The 16,012-nt window shown below is 44.1% G+C and overlaps 1 protein-coding gene across 6 annotated transcripts in view; it reads right to left on the bottom strand.

Annotated features, from left to right (window-relative positions):
- ubap2a (ubiquitin associated protein 2a) overlaps nucleotides 1–1,975 on the bottom strand; it is a 156,024-nt gene extending 154,049 nt beyond the window's left edge. For 3 of the 6 annotated variants that reach the window (XM_041187405.1, XM_041187427.1, XM_041187407.1), the window contains exon 1: nucleotides 1,807–1,905. In XM_041187405.1, the coding sequence (XP_041043339.1) occupies nucleotides 1,807–1,894 (88 nt within the window). In that variant the 5' untranslated portion in view covers nucleotides 1,895–1,905. Of the gene's footprint in view, nucleotides 1–1,469; nucleotides 1,628–1,806 lie in introns of those variants that run through there. The other 3 variants (XM_041187434.1, XM_041187414.1, XM_041187421.1) reach the window with 3 other exon arrangements.
- Between the last annotated feature and the right edge of the window lie 14,037 nt (nucleotides 1,976–16,012).

Below are 16,012 nucleotides of genomic sequence, written 5' to 3'. Positions count from 1 at the left end.
ATCTAATGCGGCACTGCCAGAAGTGTCATCTTTAGGATGAGACAATAAACCAAGGACCCATACGCCTGATCGGGTGAACGTAAGAAATGTCGCAGCAGTATTTCAAAGAAGGGCAGGGGAGTTATTCCTGGTGTCCTGACCTACATTTATCCCTTAATCAACATCATAGATTATCTGGTTATCACATTGTCTGAGAGTTTGCTGCATGCAAAGTGACTGCTGCTTTACCAACATTACAATGGCAAGCAGACTTCAAAAGCTGTTTAGCGTCTGAGACATCCAGTGGTCATGAAAAGCATGATGCAACTGCAAGTCTTTGTTTGCACTGCTACTCAGCACCATGTTATCTTATCCACAGTGACATTCTTCACTTTAGCCTAGACAGGAAGTTAACAGACCACACAATTGCAGTGGGCAAAGACAAGTGCATTCTCAGCTGACATTCACACAGACATCTTCATCAATACCATGGTACTCAGCTGAGAGCCCTGAGAATTGTTTTTTCTCTCCCCAATTCAGTTGCACTGAGGCCAACTGCAGGAGCCCTATTTGATTTCATTTCAGATCCACTAACGGTAGGCAGGGTAAGTTCATCCTTACCTCTCGAAGCTCACCCCAAAAACTTAATGGCAGAATAGAAGGTTATTCTTTCAAGGAGAGGAAACTTAAGAAAGTTTGTGGGCTATGTACCTAAATGAATTTGTAATCAAAATATTGTACACCACATTCACCAATAATATTTTGATAAATAGCTGGAGCTCCAAGGCTTAGATTATTAAGACAACTCTGAAATTTAAAAATAGGACGCATCTGGATATTTTGTAAACAGGAGGGTCAAGCTCACATTTCTTACCCTCCCCCACAATAATTTATTTCCCACATGCCCCGCCGGACAAACTGATCTCAATGGAAACCAAGGGCCACGAAAAGCAATTTTATTCTTGTTAGATTTTCCTCAAGACATCTTTTAGCTAAAATAAAACTCAATCAAAACAAGCACATCCGCCGTTTAACCCCAACTACTGAACCCAAAAAAAGTACACCTAGTTTATGGCAAAGAACCGAATCTCACAAAGAAATACTGCACCGTTTGACCATTTTAACTCCCAAGGCCTTGTTAAGTGCGTTAAAGCCGCTACTGGCACTCAATATTCGCACATTGTTCCGAATTGGGGCCCACCTTACTGGTCGGGGTTTCTTGAACTGACTTTTAGTCGGTTCCATTATCCGACAGCGGCAACTATTCAAACAATCCGCAAAAATAAAAGCTCAACTCGGTTCACGGTCTAATTAAAACACTAGGACCCCAGACACGACGGCTCGACACCCACCACCCCCACCCCCCCGACCTCCCCCAAGCACACTATGGCCACAATATAACAGGCGAAGTAAGAACAAAAATAACAAGGGCGCTGGGAATGCAAAATTAAGGCAGGCAGGCGTGGGGAAGAAAAGGGGGCAGAAAATACCGGAAATACTCATCAGGTCCAGGTAGAGCAGGGTTAACGGTTCAGGTCGGTGACCTTCCGTCAGAACCGCGGTTGCCAGTCCGAGACTTGGATTTCAATCCCAGGGAGAGGCCCCGGTGGAGAGTGACCGGCAATAGGTAGAGGAGTGATGGGTGTATGACATCCGAAGTCCCCAGGGTTGGGGGGGGTTGGCGGTGAGGGTCTGGAGAGGGGTCCCCTCCCATCCCCCCCCCCCCCCCCCCGGGCTAGGCCGCTGCAATCAGTCTTCCACCGGCCTCTGACAAACACCATCCATCCCCAGCCGCGCGCCAGAGAAGCATCCGGCCCGCGCGATCACCTTTCCGTTCGCTCCGCACTGATTTGAAGCGGCCGCGAGCCGCACTCTGCCTGCGTATGCCTGCGGCGCGAGCTATCCTGCTACTCATTTACCTGCCAACGTGCTCACAAAGCGGCGCGGGCCACGTGACCGCCTCAAATCCCCGCCGCCATCTTAAACCAGTGACGTCACCTGCCGTCATACGTTTCCTTTTTAGAAGACTTAATCCAAATGATTCTCCCGCTTATTTTATTCGAATGACAAAACCGTTTCTCCCCTCCCCCCCGACAGGTCTTGGAGTTTTCATTTGCATCCTGGTGTCTCTGATGTCATTTTCCAGCGCCGTTGCCAATAGCGATTTTGTATTGCTTGTTAGCGCCAGTGGAGCTCATGGATCTGGATAAAGGTATTACTCTAAAGCTACAATTAGAATTTATATTAAAAAACACTACGTTTGGGTTTTGAAATTCAATCATTGGCACTGGAGTAGTAATCCAGAGATCCAGGGTAATGCTCTGGAGACCAGGGTTGAAATCACACCAAAGCAGAAGGAATTTCAATTTAATCAATAAAAATCTGGAATTAAAAGTCTGATCATTACCATGAAACCATTGTCAATTGTTATAATAACCCACCTGCCCTTTAGGGAAGGAAATCTGCCATCCTTACTTGGTCTGGCCTACATGGAACTCCAGGCAGACAGCAATGTGGTTGACACTTAAATGCCCTCTGTAATGGTTTAGCAAACTACTCAGTTCAAACTGCTAGAAAGTCTATAAGGAATGAAAGTGGATGGACTGCCCGGCAACAACTTAGGCACCAGAAAAGACAACGGCAAACTCAGCCCTGTCAATCTTGCACAGTCCCCCTTACTAACATCTGGGGGCTTGTGCCAAAATCGGGAGAGCTATCTCACAGACTAGTCAAGCAACAGCCTGACAAAGTCATCCTCAAGGAATCATACCTTACAGATAATGTCCCAGACCATTATTCAAAAAGATAATTACAGGCCAGTGAGTCTAACATCACTGGTAGGGAAATATTGGAAAAAATTCTGAGGGACAGGATTAATCTCCACTTGGAGAAGCAGGGATTAATAATCAGGGACTTGGAGAAGCAGGGATTAATAATAGGGATAGTCAGCATGGCTTTTTCAGGGGGAGATCATGTCTAATAAATTTGATTGAATTTTTCAAGGAGGTGACCAGTTGTGTAGATGAGGGTAGTGAAGTTGATGTCATCTACATGGACTTCAGTAAAGCTTTTGACAAGGTCCCACATGGGAGAACGGTCAGGAAGGTAAGAGCCCATGGGATCCATGTTTGGCAAATTGGATCCAAAATTGGCTTAGTGGCATAGGGTGATGGTCAAAGGTTGTTTTTGCGATTGGAAGCCTATGACAAGTAGTCTATCACAGGGATCGACGCTGGGACCCTTGCTGTTTCTAGTGTACATTAATGACTTAAACGTGAATATAGGAGGTATGATCAGTAAGTTCGCAGATGACACAACAATTGGTGTTGTCGTAAATAGTGAGGAGGAAACCTTAAATTACAGGACAATATAGCTGGGCTGGCAAGATGGGCAGAGCAGTGGCAAATGGAATTTAATCCTGAGAAGTGTGAGATGATGCATTTTGGAAGGACTAACATGTCAAGGGAATACACAATGAATGGTAGGACCCTAGGAAGTACAGAGGATCAGAGGGACCTTGGTGGACATGTCCATAGATCCCTGAAGGCAGCAGCACAGGTAGGTAAGGTGGGTAAGAAGGCATATGGGATACTTGCCTTTATCAGCCAAGGCATAGAATATAAGAGCAGGGAGGTTATGTTAGAGCTGTATAAAACACTTGTTAGACCACAGCTGGAGTACTGTGTGCAGACCTGGTCGCCACACTATAGGAAGGATGTGATTGCACTGGAGACAGTGCAGAGGAGATTCACCAGGATGTTGTCTGAGCTGGAGTGTTTTAGCTATGAAGAGAGACTGGATAGGCTACAGTTGTTTTCCTTAGAACAGAGGAGGCTGAGGAGGGAACTGATAGAGGTATACAAAGTTATGAGGGGCATAGATAGGAAGAAACTTCTCCCTTTAGCGGAGATGTCAATAACCAGGGGGCATAGATTTAAGGTAAATGGCAGGAGGTTTAGAGGGGATTTGAGGAATAATTTTTTCACCCAGAGGGTGGTTGGAATCTGGAACACACTGCCTGAGGGGGTGGTAGAAGCAGGAACCCTCACAACATTTAAGAAGTATTTAGATGAGCATTTGAAATGCCATAGCATACAGGGCTACAGGCCAAGTCCTGGAAAATGGGATTAGAATGGGATTTGATGGCTGGCACAGACACGATGGGCTGAAGGGTCTGTTTCTGTGTTGTATAACTCTATGACTGTATGACATCACCATCCATGGGCATGTCCTGTCCCACCAGCAGGACAGAGACAGCAGAGGTGGTGCCACAGTGGAAACAGTCGTAATAGAGTTGCCCTGGGAGACCTCAACATCAACTCTGGACCATGTGAAGTCTCATGGCAACAGATAAAACATGCGCAAGGAAACCACCTGCTGATTATCACGTTCGGCCCTCCTTCAGCCAATGAATCAGTACTCATCCATGTTGAACACCACTTGGCGGAAGCACTGAGGATGGCAAGGGCACAGTATGTACTCTGGGTTGAGGACTTCAATGCCCATCACCAAGAGTGGCTCAGTAGCACCTCTACTGACTGAGCTGGCCGAGTTCTAAAGGACAGAGCTGCTAGACTGGGTCTGCGGCAAGTGGTGAGGGAACCAACAAGAAGGGAAAACATACTTGACCTCATCATCACCAACCTACCTGCAGTAGATACATCTGTCCATGACAGTTTCGGTAGGAATGACTGCTGTACAGTCCTTGTGGAGACGAAGTCACGTCTTCACGTTGAGGGATACCCTCCTTCATGTTGTATGGCACTACCATCGTGCTAAATGGGATACATTTCTAATAGATCAAGCAACACAGGACTGGGCAACAATAAGGCGCTGTGTGCTATCAGCAGCAGCAGAATTGTACTTAATCACAATCTGTAACCTCATTGCCCAGCATATCCCGCAATCTAGTATTGCCATCAAGCCAGGGGATCCACACTGGTTCAATAAAGAGTTGAGGAGGGCATGCCAGGAGCAGCACCAAGCATACTTAAAAATAAGGTGTCAATCAGGTGAAGGTTCAATTCAAGACTACTTGTGTGCCAAAGAGCAAAAGCAGCATGCGATAGACAGAGCTAAATGATCCCACAACCAACAGATCAGATCTAAGCTCTGCAGTCCTGCCACATCCAGTTATGAATGGTTGTGGACAACTAAACAACTCATGGAAGGAGGAGGCTCCACAAATATGGGCTCCCATCTACAATGATGGAGGAGCCCAGCACATCAGTGCAAAAGATAAGGCTGAAGAATTTGCAACAATCTTCAGCCAGAAGCGCCAAGTGGATGATCCTTCCCGACCTCCTCCAGAGGTCCCCAGCAACACAATGCCAATTTTTAGCCAATTTGATTCAATCCATGTGATATTAAGAAACGGCTGAAGGCACTGGATAATGCAAAGGCTTTGAGCCCTGACAATATTCCGGCAATAGTACTGAAGACTTGTGCTCCAGAACTTGCTACGCTCCTGGCCAAGCTGTTCCGATACAGCTACAACACTGGCATCAACCCAGCAATGTGGAAAATTGCCCAGGTGTGTCCTGTACACAAAAAGCAGGACATATCCTATCCCTCCAATTGCTGCCCCATCAGTCTACCCTTGCTCATCAGTAAAGTGTTGGAATGGGTCATCAACAGTACTATGAAGTGGTACTTGCTCAGCAATAACCTGCACAATTTGGGTTCCGACAGTGTCACTCAGCTGCTAACCTCATTAAAACCCTCGTTCAAACATGGACAAAAGAGCTGAATTCCAGATGTGAGATGAGAGTAACTGCCCTTGACATCATAGTGGTGTTCTAGGCCCAACCATCTTCAGCCACTTCATCAATGACCTCCCTTCCGACATAAGGTCAGAAGTGGGGATGTTCGCTGACGATGGCATAATGTTCAACACCATTTGCAACTCCTCAGATACTGTGGCGGTCCATATCCAAAAGCAGCAAGTCCTGGGCAATATCCAGGCTTGGGCTGACAAGTGGCAAGCCACCCAAGTGCCAGGCCATGACCATCTCCAATAAGAGGGAATATAAACATCGCCACTTGACATTCAAATGCATTATCATCGCTGAATCCCCCACTATCAACATCCTGGGGGTTACCATTGATCAGAAACAACTAGACTAGCCATATAAATACTGTGGCTGCAAGAGCAGGTCAGAGGCTAGGAATCCTGCGGCGAGTAACTCACTTCCTGACTCTCCAAAGCCTGTCCACCATCTACAAGGCACAGGTCAGGAGTATGATGCGATACTCTCTACTTGACTGGATAAGGGCAGCTCCAACAACATTCAAGAAGCTCAACACCATCCAGGACAAAGCTGCCCGATTGATTAGCACCCCATCCACAAATATTCACTCCCTCCACCACCAATGCACAGTGGCAGCACTGTGAACTATCTACAAAATGCACTGCAGGAACTCACCAAGGCCCGTTAGACAGCATCTTCCAAACCCTTGACTGCTATCATCAGACAAGGGCAGCAGATACATGGAAACACCACCACCTCAGAAGTTCCCTTCCAAGCCACACACTGTCCTGACTTGGAACTATATCGCCATTCCTTCACTGTCACTGGGTCAAAATCCTGCAACTCCCTCCCAAACAGCACTGTGGGTATACCTACACCACATAGACTGCAACAGTTCAAGAAGGCAGCTCACCATCACCTTCTTGAGGGAAGTTAGGGATGGGCAATAAATGCTGACCTGGCCAGTGATGCCCACTTCCCAGGAATGAATAAAAAAACTACATGTCCTATCTGGCTTGCTATAGTCATGTGACCTCTACCATGAGGGACTCCCTGCAGACAGCCTTCTTACAGTCATTTCAATAAAGACATTGCACTAGGAAGACTGTAGTCTTTGAGCTCGTAACATGGCATCAGATGTAGAGCTGAGATTTAGTTTTGAAAAGCTGGAAGAGAAGCCACAGCTGCTGAAAGAAACACATTAAAATGTTCCAACCTGCTAAAAGTTGCTGAAAAAAACACAGACAAGGAAAGACTAACACAAGTTGAAAGTTGCAAGTAAAATACTGCGTGAGGCAAAAATGGCTATCAGTTTTCCACTCCAAGATCCTGTCAAAATGAAAGGAGATTTTCAACAGAACTGGCAATCTTTCCACTTCCAATGGCAAAACCACAAGATTGCAACAGATTTAATTGAAAAGCCAGAGCCGATATGAGTAGCAACACTTTTAACACTGCTGGGGAGAGACTGCTACAAATTGTATTCCATCATAAATCTATCCAACGAACAGTAAAAACAGACTTCAGCAACCACTCATCTCAGCTGGAGCAAGTCTAAAGCTTGGCCTGGTAGCCCCGATTGTGTCAGAGATTTACAATGTGTCACAGCACACATAACCATTGACCACTGAACTTATCCTAGTGGAGTACAGAGATGTGTTTGCAGGGTTCAGATGTCTACCTGGAGAATATCATCTCAAAGTAAATGATAGTTTAAAGCCAATTAAGCATTTGCCGAGAAGAGTTCCAGCTGCCCTCAAGTCAAGGCTAAAAAAACAAGCTGAGAGTATGCTTAGACCCAAAAGATCTAAATAAAGTGCTGAAGAGAATTTACCATAACTGGATAAGGCAAAGATCTTTACTACCCTAGATGCGAATGATGGTTACTGGCAAGTGAAGCTGGATGAAAGCAGCAAATTTCTAACCACATTCTGAACACCATTCGGGAGATGCAGATCGTTGTGCATGCCATTTGCCATTTCCATGGCTTCAGAACAGTATCAACACAAACAGCATAAGATATTCAGTGATCTTCTTGAAGTGGAAGCCTAAATGGATGATCTGCTAGTCTATGGATGTGGAGACACAATGGAAGAAGCCATAGCTGCCCATGATCAGAATTTAAAACGACTGCTAGAGAGAGCTCACCAGGTGAACCTGAAGCTGAACAATACGAAATTACAATTAAAGATGCCCGACGTCAAGTACATAGGTCATGTACTCTTTTTTAAAATTCATTCACGGGATGTGGGCTTCGTTGGCTGGGCCAGCATTTATTACCCATCCCTAGTTGCCCTCGAGAAGATGGTGGTGAGCTGCCTTCCTGAACTGCTGCAGTCCATGTGATGCAGGTACACTCACAGTGCTGTTAGGGAGGGAGTTCGAGAATTTTGACCCAGCGACAGTGAAGGAACAGCGATATATTTCCAAGGCAGGGTAGTGAGTGACTTGGAGGGGAACTTCCAGGTGGTGGTGTTCCCATTTACCTGTTGCCCTTGCCCTTCTAGATAGTAGTGGTTGTGGGTTTGGAAGGTGCTGTCTAAAGATCCTTGGTGAATCCTGCAGTGCATCTTGTAGATGGTAAACACTGCTGCTACTGCATGTCGGTGGTGGAGGGAGTGAATGTTTGTGAATGTGGTGTCAATCAAGCAGGCTGTTTTGCCCTGGACAGTGTCAAGCTTCTTGAGTGTTGTGATCTTCACCTGGATCCTGACAAGGTGAGAGCTGTAGTAGCAATTCAGCGACCAACAAATTTGAAATCAGCGAACTATTTAGCAAACTGTTTGCCTTATTTGCCATCGGAGTGTGAACCATTATGCAAGCTCATTATCAAGGAGATGCAGTAGTACCAGGGAACAGAACAAGAAGCAGTGTTCATCAAAATCAGACAAGTGACAACAGCATCAGTGCTGAAGTTATAAAGTCACCTTGCAGTGTGATGTCAGACAGGTCTTCGAACAACCCTAATGCAGCAAGGACAACCAGTCACATTTGGAACTAGGGCATTAACACAAACTGAATGATGCTACATTCAGATTGAGAAAGAGTGCCTCGTTATTTGTTTTGCTTGTGAGCATTTTCATCAATACCTGCTTGGGAGAGACAAAGTAACAGTGGAGTCTAACCAAAAGCCACTTCCCTGAATTTTTCTCAAACCGCTACTATCTGCTCCAAAGCATCTACAAAGAATGTTGCTTCGTTTACAGAAATATCATCTGGACGTGACATGTAAGCGAGGGAACTGATGTACATCACTGACATGCTGTTGAGAACAGCACTCCCCATGAAGAAAGTTGAGGATGCTACAACAGAATGCAAAATCTTCCAGATTCAATGTGAAGCAGCACCTCAACATGCTCTGGAAGTCATTAACCCTTACTGCCAACTCATTACCAGAGTTGAGCATTGGAGAACCAGTCAGGGTACAAACCTTCAGTGCCCCCAACAAGGGTCAGCCCACATGCGTACAGCAGTTGTCAACTCAATTGTACACGGTGGAAGTGAACAGCCAAAGATACTGGCTCAACCACATGCATATCTGAACAACTAGAGAAGCTGTTCCTTCACTGCAGGCAACCAATCAGCACGATGAGATCTCAGCAACTGTATAGAATACAGAACGACCATCACTCCAAGAGATCCTCTGGTCCCCAACAAGCGAAAGGAACAACAGCAACACTTACCATAGCAACAAGTGCCAAGGGAACAACACTGCCCGGAGAGGGAACATCACCCACATGAACAGCCAATGACAACAAACACAATTACCATTAAGAGACCTGCAAAATTTAACGACTATGTATGGTATGCATGTGCGGCAACTGACAAGAATAACAAACAGTTTGTTAATGAATAAGAAGAGTTGTGGTATAGTGGGTGACTTGGGTAACTCAAAGTTACACATGATTGTGCATGCAAATTTGTCTCTCTGTTAGGAAAAGAGGAATGTTTGTTGTTCATTATGAAAAGGAAGATGTTTGGATTTTGAAATGCAATCATTACTACATGTCCTATCTGGCTTGCTGTAGTCATGTGACCTCTCCCATGAGGGACTCCGTGCAGGCAGCCATCTTACAATCAGTTCAATAAAGACATTACACTAGAAAAACTGTAATTTTTGAGGTCATAACCTCAACGTAAACGTAAACGTCAACTCTTTTCTTCTCCGCCGATGCTGCCAGACGTGCTGAGTTTTTCCAGGTAATTCTGTTTTTGTTTTGGATTTCCAGCATCCGCAGTTTTTTTGTTTTTAAGTTCTAGAAGTGTTCATTTAGTCACGATTTTTGCAGGGGTTATTGGAAATGGAGACCACCCATTGCTGCTTTACTTGGGGGAAGGCGAAGGTTTGTATGTTGTTTGTAATTATTTTGATGTTTCTAATGAAAAACATCTAGGCTGAATGTCATCATTGTAGGATAATGTTCAAAATAATTTCAACATAGAAGAAAGCTTTTAAGAAAACAACAAAGACATTTTTTCCAGCTGTCATTCATCTTGCATGGAAATTTATCATCACGTTGTCAATCCAAAGGATTAAGGACCCGTCCATTAGAAGTTATTGCCCAATTTTCATCTCACTCACCTACTCCAAAGAACTCACACAGGTTGGCTAAGCCCAAATTTTAAAGCAAAAAATATACAGCTGGAGGTTAAGCTGCTAAAACCATGGAGCTTTCTAGAATAGAACATTGTTTCATTTCCCATGTACAATGTCCTCAGATTATAAAAGACAACCCAATGAAATACAACTGAAGTGTAATCACTGTCGTGATGCAATGAATATAAAAGCTAGGAACTGCTTTGGTAATAATTATGTTCAATTGTTAATATTAGTATTGAATTAGTTTTGATTTTAAAGTAATTTTGAAGCAAAGAAACAAGGTGCATTTATGTAACATACCAAAACATTTCCTGTACGTTGAGTTATTTTTGAATTGCAGTGGCTGTGGTAAATCTAACAACCATTTTGCATATAAGTCACCCAAATAGCAGTGATTTGAATGACTGATTATCTTGATTTTTGGTGCTACTTGCTGTCGAAAAATGTGAAGCAGCACCTCGACATGCTCTGGAAGTCATTAACCTTTACTGCCAACTCATTACCAGAGTTGAGCATTGGAGAACCAGTCAGGTTACAAACCTTCAGTGGGAATGCGTCCTGTATTTCTTTGAATAATGTTACCTAAATAAGGGCTTCCACTTAATGTCCCATGCAAAAAACATCGTCTCTAGACACACAGCATATGCTCAGGACTGCACTGAAATATTAGCTCCCAAGGGTGGAGTTTAAACCCATGTTCTTCTGAATCAGAAGCAATCCCAGGTAGGTATTGATGAAAATGCTCAAATAAAAACAATAGCCAGGCACTCTTTCTCAATCTGAGTGTGGCGTCATTCTGTTTGCGTTAGTGCCCTGGATGCAAATGCGACTGGTTGTCTTTGCTGCATCAGGGTTCCCCTTGTCTCGCTGGCATCACACAGCAAGGTGACTTCATCATTGATGTCATCGTGCTTCAGCACTGACGTTGCTGTCACTAGTTGTTTGATTTTCATAAATGCTTGTTCCATGCCCCAACACTACTGCACCTCCTTGGCAGTGAGCTTGTATAATGGTTCACATTCTGACGACAAATTGGGCAAAAAATTTTGTTAAATAGTTCACAAATCCAACAATTTTTGCATTGCTTTCAACTCTGTTGGTCGCTGCATCAATACTACAGCTCTCACTTTGTCAGGATATGGATGAAGACCTTTTGCTGTCAGTACATGACCTATGTACTTGACTTCAGGCATCTTAGGTTGCAATTTTTTCTTATTCAGCTTCAGATTCATCCAGTAAGTTCTCTATAGCAGTCGTATTGAATTCTGATCATGGTCAGCTATGGCTTCTTCTGTTGTTTCTCCACATCCCTAGACTAGCAGACCATCCATTGTGGCTTCCACTTGGGAAGATCACTGAATATCTCATGCTGCCTGCGTTGATACTGTTCTGGAGCCCTGGAAATGGCAAGTGGCATGAGCATCCATCCGTATCTTCCAAACGGCAATTAGAATATAATTAGAAAGCTGCTGCTTTCATCAAGCTTCACTTGCCATTCTTTGCATCTAGGGTAGTAAAGATCTTTGCCTTGGCAAGTTGCAGCAAAATTCCTTCGATATTAGGCATGGGGTAGTGAGACCTCTTTATTTAGATCATTTGAGTTCAGGCATACTCACAGCTTTCTAGGTTGTTTCACTGCTACCATGCTGCTAATCCAGTCTGTAGGAGTTAAAAACAAAAAAACTGCGGATGCTGGAAATCCAAAACAAAAACAGAATTACCTGGAAAAACTCAGCAGGTCTGGCAGCATCGGCGGAGAAGAAAAGAGTTGACGTTTCGAGTCCTCATGACCCTTCGACAGAACTTGAGTTCGAGTCCAGGAAAGAGCTGAAATATAAGCTGGTTTAAGGTGTGTGTGTGGGGGGCGGAGAGATAGAGAGACAGAGAGGTGGAGGGGGTTGGTGTGGTTGTAGCGACAAACAAGCAGTGATAGAAGCAGATCATCAAAAGATGTCAACAACAATAGTACAATAGAACACATAGGTGTTAAAGTTAAAGTTGGTGATATTATCTAAACGAATGTGCTTTCCATTCTTAATTAGCACATTCGTTTAGATAATATCACCAACTTTAACTTTAACACCTATGTGTTCTATTGTACTATTGTTGTTGACATCTTTTGATGATCTGCTTCTATCACTGCTTGTTTGTCGCTACAACCACACCAACCCCCTCCACCTCTCTGTCTCTCTATCTCTCCGCCCCCCACACACACACCTTAAACCAGCTTATATTTCAGCTCTTTCCTGGACTCGAACTCAAGTTCTGTCGAAGGGTCATGAGGACTCGAAACGTCAACTCTTTTCTTCTCCGCCGATGCTGCCAGACCTGCTGAGTTTTTCCAGGTAATTCTGTTTTTGTTTCAGTCTGTAGGAGTCTTGATTACTCTCTTCTTTTCCAGCTCTTCTATCTTTTACTCTTGACTTGAGGGCAGCTAGAACTCTTCTCGGCAGATGCAGAAAGGGTCTTATACTCTCATCTACTTCTAGATGATATTCTCTTGGCAGACTTCCCAACCCTATAAACACACCTTTGTAGTCCTCTGGGGTCTGTTTGGCAGTCAAAAATTTTGTGTGCTCTGACATGCTGTAAATCTCTGCTGCCACACTCAGGGTTCCCAACCCAAGCTTTAGACTTGCTTCAGCTGAGATGAGTGGCTGTTGCATCCCACCTATGATCTGGAATTCTAGATATTCCTTCTTGCTGTTGCACTGGACTCTCAGATTAATTTGTCATCCCGGTATGAGCATTGTGCCATCATATAGCCTCAAACTTATCTTTGAGGCCTTCATTTTTGGATCACCATGTTGAGCGACTTCGCACAGGTCTGTGATGGTCATGATATTGCATGATGCACCAGTGTCTATCTGACACTTCTTGTTCACTTGATATGCCCATTCTGCAGTCATCATCGTAACAGTCACAAACCATTTATCACCTGTAGACTTAACGGAACCAATCTGTTGTATCGTGTATGTTACTTCATCACACTCTTCTGCTGATATCTCACCAGTGGTCATTTGTTTTGCTTCTTTCTCGCCAAACACTTGTGTGCAAAATGACTTGGCTTCTCAAAAGAAATTAAAACACTGCTTTCCCCTTGCTGGGCAATCCTTCTTTTCCTATGTATGATGCCCTCCGCAATATTTGCATCCTGCTCTTTGTTTGCAATTGTTCTGCTCTTTTGGCCTGGAATATCTCTCAGCATAATGTCTGGCTTGTTCTGCCACACGTGCTCTAGCTGACATTTTACGAGCTCCGCATTTGTACACGTCTATCGCGTTCCAGAGCATGAGATTCTCCTCTTTCAGTAGACTTACTGTCATTGAGGGGTCTCGCAGGCCTATGACTATTCAATCTTTAATCAGATAATCTTTTAGCTGTCCAAATTCACATGATTCTGCCAGCTGTGTTACTGCAGTCACATACTGACCTTTGGTTTCCTTTTCACCTTGAGCTCTAGTATTGAATACATAGTGTAAAGGAACTATCATATTTTTCCTGATATTACTGTGGGATACTTTAAAAAAGGATTATATTTGTGTGTGTGTATGTTTCTGTGTCTATGAATAATTTAAATAAACTGTGGATTTTAGACTGCAAGGTTTGAATCATCAAAGGAGATAAATGTGAAAAAAACAGGTATTTGAAATGCTAAGGGATGAGCTGAGCAAAATGGAATTTGCATTTTTAGGTAAGTGGCGACGTTGTTGCCTTTTCAAAAGGACATGGTAAGATGTTTACAACTGGCAAGGTAAATAAAACAAAGTTATTTATTTATTTTTCCCAAAAGTGCTGGCCATAATGACAACATAGAAGGTTTTTATATTCTGGGAAAAGTAAATTTCAAAGACAGGTGGAAAAAATAGGATTTACAAATAAAAAAATAAGACAATATGTTTAAAGAAAGATGGAAAGCTGTATGGGGTGTGGCCATGTGAGATCTTGAAAGATGCACTGCATGAAACAGACTTGTGGAAAAAGCCTCTAGTCACCCTGGAGAAGTTTGCTGTTTCAGTCACCAAGATTGTGTTAAAAGCCTTTGGAGTTTCATTGTCGAGTTAGAGGGAGAAAAAAGCTACGGAATATCTCCCTTACAGAAAGAGTGGGTGCTTGTGATAATTTTGATGGATGTTTTACAGATTAGGAATCTATTTTGGACTGTTGCATGAAAGGGGTGTGCAGTTGGGAGTCTAGTTAAGTATAAATCTTGTGAGAACTGTTATAAACCTAAATGTAACTGTGTGACAGTAATCTTGTGTGCTTAAGTCTTTTCTTTTGTTAATAAATGTTTTAATTTAATCTTTAAAACCTCTAAAACCAGTAATGGACTCATTACTTCTGACTTCAGTGCACATACCTTCTTGTAATAAATATAAATTGAAAAATTGTTGTGATAGCGTAGCCAAGTTTCCCTTTCGGATTTGGTCAGCCTGGCTAAAACCACCTACCATATAACAATAGCATTCATAGGTGATGTTCAGTTGGAGATCAAAATGTGGATTTCTTTGCTCATCAGTTAGATTTATGGTAAAATACAATTTGTAGCAGTCCCTCTCCAGCAGTGTGAGAAATGTGTCTATTCTTATCGGTTCTGGCTTGTTAATTAACTCTGTTGCCAATGTAAGTTGAAAAACTGCCAGTCCTTTCTGCCTGAGGAGGAAGGGAAAAATTTACAGCCAGGATCACTCACCCAGTATATTCCCGCATGGGCCCCAGCTATGCCTGTCTCTTTATGGGGTATGTGGAACATTCCTTGTTCCAGTCCTACTCCGGCCCCCTTCCACAACTCTTTCTCTGGTACATTGATGATTACTTCGGTGCTGCTTCATGCTCTCGTCGGGACTTGGAAAAATTGATTAATTTTGCTTACAATCTCCACCCCTCCATCATTTTCACATGGTCCATCTCTGATACTTCCCTTCCCTTCCTTAACCTGTCTATCTCAATCTCTGGTGATAGACTGTCCACTAATATCCATTACAAGCCCACCGACTCCCACAGCTACCGACTACAGCTCCTCACACCCCGCTTCCTGTAAGGACTCCATCCCATTCTCTCAGTTCCTTTGCCTCTGTTGCATCTGTTCTGATGATGCTACCTTCAAAAACAGTTCCTCTGACATGTCCTCCTTCTTCCTTAACCGAGGTTTTCCACCCACGGTCGTTGACAGCACCCTCAACCGTGTCCGGCCCATCTCCCACGCATCCGTCCTCACGCCTTCTCCTCCCTCCCAGAAACATGATAGGGTCCCCCTTGTCCTCACTTATCAGCCCACCAGCCTCCGCATTCAAAGGATCGTCCTCCACCATTTCTGCCAATTCCAGCATGATGCCACCAACAAACACATCTTCCTTTCACTCCCCCGGCGGTATTCCGTAGGGATCGTTCCCTCCGGGGCAAGCTGGTCCACTCCTCCATCACCCCCTACTCCTCAACCCCCACCTATGGCACTTCCCCATGCCCACGCAAAAGATGCAACACCTGCCCTTTCACTTCCTCTCTCCTCACTGTCCAAGGGCCCAAACACTCCTTTCAAGTGAAGCAGCATTTCACTTGCATTTCCCCCAACTTAGTCGACTGCATTAGTTGCTCCCAATGCAGTCTCCTCTACGTTGGAGAGACCAAACGTAAACTGGGCGACCGCTTTGCAGAACACCTGCGGTCTGTCCGCAAGAATGAC

Source organism: Carcharodon carcharias, chromosome 1, assembly GCF_017639515.1.
Source record: "Carcharodon carcharias isolate sCarCar2 chromosome 1, sCarCar2.pri, whole genome shotgun sequence".
NCBI lineage: Eukaryota > Metazoa > Chordata > Chondrichthyes > Lamniformes > Lamnidae > Carcharodon > Carcharodon carcharias.
The sequence above is the reverse complement of the archived record's forward strand: the minus strand, read 5'-3'. Positions and strand labels throughout refer to the sequence as shown.